The 7334-nt window shown below is 33.3% G+C and overlaps 1 protein-coding gene across 1 annotated transcript; it reads left to right on the top strand.

Annotated features, from left to right (window-relative positions):
* The first annotated feature begins 5047 nt into the window (after positions 1-5047).
* On the top strand, positions 5048-6740 carry LOC130726215 (uncharacterized). Its single transcript, XM_057577451.1, has 3 exons — positions 5048-5363; positions 5498-5726; positions 6201-6740. Exons 1-3 carry the CDS (start codon positions 5085-5087, stop codon positions 6641-6643), a joined length of 951 nt encoding a protein of 316 aa, XP_057433434.1. The 5' UTR covers positions 5048-5084; the 3' UTR covers positions 6644-6740.
* Positions 6741-7334: the final 594 nt, after the last annotated feature.

Here is a 7334-nt window from a genome sequence, read left to right as displayed (position 1 = left end):
CCGATGAGATCGAATCGGATGATTTTTCTCCTCAAAACCGATCCAATCCAATCCGCAAACACCCCTACTGGTAACCACATATTCTTGATCGGTAGATGGCATTATTTTAAAAGTGAGCTTGCAGCTCCCAGTCTACCGCCAATGTGGCTATGATTGTGACCACTGTGATTCAATGCTGGTATTATTTCAGCTATTACAATGCATGTTGCGCGCGTTGTGGCGTTCATCATTAGTATAAACACAATAAATGGAATTAAAATTGCAACTTGTGTTTGCGTAAAAGTTTATGAACGATAACAATCGCTCTTTGACGTTTTTATTTTTTCCATTTTTGTGGCTTTTGTGAAATAATTGTTTCCCAAACATAACACATCAATTATTTTCCAATCAATTGAAAACTTGGAAGCAGTCATGTGAAGTGGGGCATAGTTTCTCATGTAAAGTTTGGCTTTCAGGAAAAAACAAAAGGCCGTTGTCTCAAGCAATAGCATGCACATTCCCCTCATTGATTATTTTTTCCCACGTTAACCATTGTATTCTACACTTGATAGATATGAGATAAATCGCCCGCTTCATTGTTAATTAGCAAATTAAATAGTAATAGTCTAATAGATTGGCCGATGATTTTAACTATTTACAAGCATTAGAAATCGAATTATCACTTACTTATTTATGGGGCAAAATGTTAAACCGTTAGATCAACTCAATTATTAAGTTATTAATTCATTTAATTCATGGGGTGAGAGGGGTAGCTCACTTGATTAAGCTAACAGTAGAAATAGGTGTTAAAGATAGAGGTCCAGAGTTCGAACCCTAGGGATTAACATTTGTAATTACTAACAACTGCTCTCTCCGTTCCAAAATATAAGTTGTTTTAGAATTTGTTACTATATTTGAAAATATAAATTGTTATGCAAACTCAATGAGTGGGAGCTAGCTTGGTGATTGACTCACGGGGTGTTGTCTTGTGTAGGCTGGGGTCGGGTGCTGTTAATTTCTAAGTGGTGGCTTGTAGCGCTGGTAATTAGCGGTGGTGCCATTAGCTTGTATATCTTTGGAAGCTTTTCTTGGCACCTCTATGTTGGGAGGATAACACATGTTTCTCATTAGCCTACTGTTTTTTGACACTAACAGACATGTTGGTGTCTTTGCTTTGAAGGTTTTAGTGGTTACTGCATCACTCTTGGCTCTTCGGTATTTATGTTTCTCTTGGAGGTGTGCTGTATTGTTGATTGTTGATAACTCATGTTGGAGAGCTTTGGTGACACCTGAAAGCATTGTATTGGAATAGTATTGGAATTTAATTAGCTGCTGCTGGCTTGTTGGATGACTCTCGGTGGGGTTATGGTATTTGACAAATTTTCATCTTGATATCTTGATATGTATTGTTCTCCATGGAGACTTCCTCTTGATTTTTGAAAGAACTTATGTAATTTTTTTTCCTTCACGGGTGGTGGGCTTATTAGTTGTAGGATCTTTGATGTTACCTTGTATTTTTAGGCTTTCTTCCTTCTTGTTACCATTCTACTACTTGTATTGGTTTGAAATACCTATTGTACTTCATTTCAATATAATAAATTGTTTATCTAAAAAAAATGCTCTCATTTAATATTATATCTCTTAATTATTACTTTCAATTTATACCAATTACAACGCTCACTATGTCCTAACCCAATAATAACATCTTTCTCTACTTAATATAACAAACTTTAAATAGGGGCATTTCAATCAAAATATTTATTAAGTGATGAGTCATTAAACAATGTGCACAACCTTAAACAACTTATATTTTGAAATGGAGAGAGTAACCACTAACATTTGCCTAAAAAAATTCATTTAACTCATACAATCATGAGCAGATGAATGTGGCCTCAAAACACGCACTAGTTCTAGTTCCAAAGAGGAACTCCTAACTTATTTTTAAAACAAATACACAAAATATATATATATATATATATACACATCAGAATTTCTTGAGAACAATCGAATATCCTAATCTATCATTCTAGAAGAAATTATATGCGTTATTTATCTAATGCAAAATTTATTTGTTTATCGCTTCCAAACAAAATTATTTGTTTATCACATATAATTATATTAGATTTGAATTTAAAAATATTTAAATTATCAAACAAATAGATGTGGTTGAATGTATGTGTGAAGATCTTTACACTATCGGAGCATATTTTCTTTTTAATTTATAAGTGACATGAAACTTTTGGATTAATTTGCAATATTAATTCTTTTTATATTTATTTAATTTGAATTATTACACTAACCTGATTTAAAAGTTGTAATATTTTTATTTTGTGATTTGGATTTGACTCAAATTTCAAATTCGTCTTACGTTGAAGGGAAATTAAACCTTGCTTTGTTATGAAAAAAAATGTATAACAAATCATTTTGAACATAATGTATGATAATTTAGGGTGTATTTGGTTGTAATTCCCAAATGTGGATCTCTAGCGTTTTAAAATGTTTAAGAACCAATTTTGAGAATCAATTTTACAATGCATGTTGATATGACAGAATTGATATAGAGTAGCTTCTTCATTTGACTATTCCGATTTTGCGTAATTCACAATAGTTTAGTTATGAAAATAAATTATACGTAAATGTATCAAACATAAATCACCTCATCACTTAAAATTACGTTCCTAGAGTCAATTTTGGCTAGATCTAATTATGATCAAATCCAATTATACTAAAAACGTTGATCCACACACTTAATCATGTAGCTAGTGAAGTCAATTTCTAAGGAATACTCTAGGAGTAATGATATATACACACCTTATTTTTTAAACACTTCATTTTCACCTCTTTTTATTTCTATCTCTCTTATTTTATTATCTATCATATCTCATATTTTCTCTCTCTTATTTTTTCTTTTCTTCCTATCTCTCTCACCATTCCACCTCAAAAGAGAGGTGTGAATGAAACATTATCGAACACTATAGTGTCAAGGCATATTCGCCCTACCCGGGAGAAAAAAATGACCTGGTGGTGGGGTGTCAACATTATTGCACAACCACAAAATTACAAAAAAGCCCTCCAATCTGTCGCCTGTGTCAGTATGATAATTGATAATGATGATGACATGATGTACTCTCCATGGGGTGAGGAATCTCTTTCCACTAAACCATTCGCAAGACGCCGCGTATTTTCTCATAAATCTCATTTTAAATATGTTCTCAAGTAACATGTTGGCCCCACCTACTCTCCCATCGGATAAGATCTTAAATCGACGGCCATGATCTCGCAACGTTGCAGCTCAATCCACATCATGCCTAATCACGTGGTCCCTATCCAATCACATGATTAGGATACGGGAACCTCATCAAACACATGTTTGTTTTTTTCTTTCGTTTTCATTTATTCTTGCTTACACTAGTTAATTTTCTTGCCTTAAATTGTCAAATTAAAATGATAACTTTAAACAACCATTTTTGTGTAGATGATGGAAGGATAAGAGAAAAACAGGGATGTAAGTGACAATCCGGGATACAAGAAAATGATTGAGAGATAACATAATAATGGGTAGGAAAGAGATAGAGGAAAAACAATGTGTAAAAAAATGTTTATCAACAAAAACATCAAAATTGCATATTTGTGTTGAATATGTGAGCTGTTTGATTTCAGTGATCAATATTTTTTTAAAATGCTATGATTATATTAGTATCATTTTCTCTTATTATATTTGTGTATTAAAGAGGAAAAAATTTAAATACATTAGAGTGTAAAATATTTACATTATCAACCAATCATTACAGGGAGGCAAATGCTTTGGCAGATTATGTAGCTCAAGTTGGTTTGGGACTTCCGTTTGGGACTCATTAGTTCGATTCTCCATTTGGGGGTGTCATTCGTTGATGGCAAAGGATTTGGTTGAGGCAAATTCCTTGTCTCGTTCTGCTGGGCGTAGTTAGTGCGTCGGGGGTCTTCTCCCTCCTTGTAACAAAAAAAATCTATTTTATTTAATTTATTGTTTTGTCATATATAATTTTAAAATTTGACTGGTTGTAAAAAAGTCTTTAAACGATCGCTCTGCATTGAAATTAAACTTTTATATGTATTTCTAGTCCACAAATGTATCATATAAGACATTTTTTATGTGAAAACACAAAAAATAATGACTATTTGAACTAATCACAAGTGATCGATTAACATTAAAATACCGTGTTATATGACTTTTTAGAAAAAGTCCCGTAACAATTTTAATTGGCTCGTCGTCATGATCATGTGACTATTAGATAAATTTTATTCATTACCCTTCAAGATGAAATTGAATGGTCATAAAATTTATTCATATAACTTACGCAGCAAGGAATTGATAATGATATTGATACATCTCTTCTACTTAATAGGTAAAGATTTAATCTCAATCCTAACTATCAAAATCCATTATCAACACATTTAGAAGATTTAGTCATTTTTTTTCTTTGAACAGAGTCATTTTCCAATTAAACCGAAATTATATTTTCAGTAATTACGTATCTTTTTTTCTAGAAGGTAGTAATTACGTATCTAATGCCACGTATGTCGAACATGGATATAAATTGAAAAATAGATTATTTTGGAATAAAAGGTCATCTCTAGCTAGCTAATTTCTTATTTTTTGGGTGCTCAGAATATTCATTTACCCTGAGCGTATAATCTCCTAAAATACCATTAGATGCTTTTTTTTCTTTTTTGAAAAATACCATTAGATGCTAAAGATAAAGAAATATAAACTTTCAAAAATGATTTTTTTTCAATATAAAAATCTAAAAATTATGGTGGTAATTAAATAATTGAAGTGGAATAAAAAACAGAAATATGAATATTCGAGTATATCCATATGGTTAGGGAAGAAAATAGTAGGTTGGAATTATTGGACGGGTACTGACGTGGATCCGTGCTGTTCGGTCCAAGTTATATGACTCTGGTCAGATCTGAATCACCCAATCAATCACCGCCACGTCAGCTTCCAGAATTCACATTCACGCGGCGCGTTGATCCCAAAAATCTCGGTATATAAAGCACTGACACACAAGCATGATCCATGCCAAGAAGAAAACAAATTCAGTTACTTAATCTTCATCACCATGGGTGGAACTTCGATCTCCATGGCTGGTAGAGTAACCAGGTTTCTGAAGAATCGCCATAGCTTCGAGTTCGTGTATGGTGATCTGCAGCAACCAGATCAGAGTGTTGGTGATGTTGTTGAGTTTGAATTTCTTGACGACGGAGGTGAGGTGATGTTAGGTCAGAGTGCTAGTAGTGAGGAAATGGAATTGAATGTTGAAGATGAACCGGAGAAGGATCTGAACGACACCGTTGAGGAGGATAGAAGCTTCTGGGAGAATCAACATCAGGTTTTGCAGGTAATTGATGCATTAATTAACGGAAGCATTCTTTAATTTCAGATTTGTGAATTTAATTTTCTGATTTGGCTTGCGCTCTAAGTAAAAATGTTTTAATTAATTTTCTTTGTATTTAATTTGATTTTGATTTTCAGGCGAATATATGCAGAACGAGTTCATTGGAATCAAGGATAAGGCAAGTGACGAAAGAAGCGATTCTGGAATTACAGAGCGGAGCAACCGTGTGTGGTTGCAGCAGAGAGGTGGCTGTGACCAGTTGCAGAAACTGCTTGATGAGGGAAGTTTCTAGGAGGCTTCAGAATGCAGGTTATAATAGCGCAGTTTGCAGAACAAAATGGAGAAGCTCACCGGATATTCCATCAGGTATATAATATAATATAATTTATTTAAATATAATTGCACCTTTTTCTTGTTTAGTTTATCTTAATAAATATAAAGTGATCTTCATAATTAAGATAAGATTGACTTGATACTAGTAACTTTCAAATTATAACTAGACAAAATAAATTATGTCTAAATTATTACTTAATTAGCACTCTAGTTTGTAGGGATGTAGTGATGATGATAAGAACATGTATTAATTAATTAATTTGCATTTTATGTATTTTATATATTTAGTTCATAACATGATATCGGCCTATCACCGGTCTAGATTTTGATCATTATGCGCGGCCGACACTGTAAGTTTTATGAGATAGTTGGTTCATGAATATTAAATCTTACGACAACTTGTGTTTCAAAAAATATTCTAGGGATATTTAATTAGAATTTCTTGACATGTGAATTTAAAATTGAGTTAATATTTCTTAGACTTAATTATTATCAAACTATGTGCAGGGGAACACAGTTTTTTGGATGTGATAGACAATACAAACTCAAAGAAAGGGGTGGTGAGGGTGATGATAGAGTTGAATTTCCGAGCAGAGTTTGAGATGGCAAAGGGAAGCGAAGACTACAACCGACTCGTCCGGAAGCTGCCGGAGGTGTTTGTAGGGAAAGTAGAAAGATTAAGCAACGTGATAAAGATCTTATGCATGGCGGCGAAAAGGTGCATGAAGGAGAAAAAAATGCACTTGGGGCCATGGAGGAAGCACAGGTACATGCAAGCTAAGTGGTTGGGTCCTTGTGAGAGGAACACTTCAACAACTCCTCTGTCGTTGGGATATAATTCTGAGAGGATGCCAAAGCCAAAGCCAAAGCCAAAGAAGGCGTCCATGTTGACTGTTGATCTGTTAGAGAAGCTTCCAAACATGCATTGCACAGCGGTTGAGGTTTTGTAGTTGTAAGATAGAGGAGTGATCTGCATATGTTGCAGACAAAATGTAAATAGAAATGGGTGCCCTGTTCAAAGCCTGAATTAAAGTTCATTAGCATGAACCATCTATTTCTTATTCATTTTATACATTAATTTTATACTTTCAAAAAAAAGAGAAGGAAACTCATAGAAATAATACTTATCGATCGAGAGCTCAAATTCGAGAATATCCCACAAAATATGGAATTAGACCATTCTATTATAGGTAAGAAAACCCGGAGATCAGGGCCGGTCCAAGGGTAAAACCACTCAAGCAAGGGTTTTAGACCTCCAAAAAATTTATTTTTTTACTATGTAAAAAAGGCCTCTAAATATTTTTTTACTGAGTAAAAAATGCCTCCGAAATTAAAGTTTGTTATAGTCCTCATTTAGGTATTAAGGCCTCACTTTAGAGTTTGCTTTTTAGGCCTCATTTAGTGTGTTGTTAATTAATTTTAACTAGTAAATGGGAGTTAAGAATAATAGGTGGTACAACTGGGATATTAATATTACAGTTCATGCCAAAATCTATATATATTTGGAAAAAATTACTCCCAATTGAATTCATATATGCGTGGCCAACAACTTTAATATTCATATTCTTGATTACCCTAATTTTAATATTCATATTCTTTATTACCCGTCTGGTATTTATATACTCACTCATTATTGGTATT

The sequence above is a fragment of the Lotus japonicus genome, chromosome 6 (assembly GCF_012489685.1).
Source record: "Lotus japonicus ecotype B-129 chromosome 6, LjGifu_v1.2".
Lineage (NCBI taxonomy): Eukaryota > Viridiplantae > Streptophyta > Magnoliopsida > Fabales > Fabaceae > Lotus > Lotus japonicus.
Note: the sequence above shows the minus strand (reverse complement) of the source record. Positions and strands in the feature narration are given on the sequence as shown.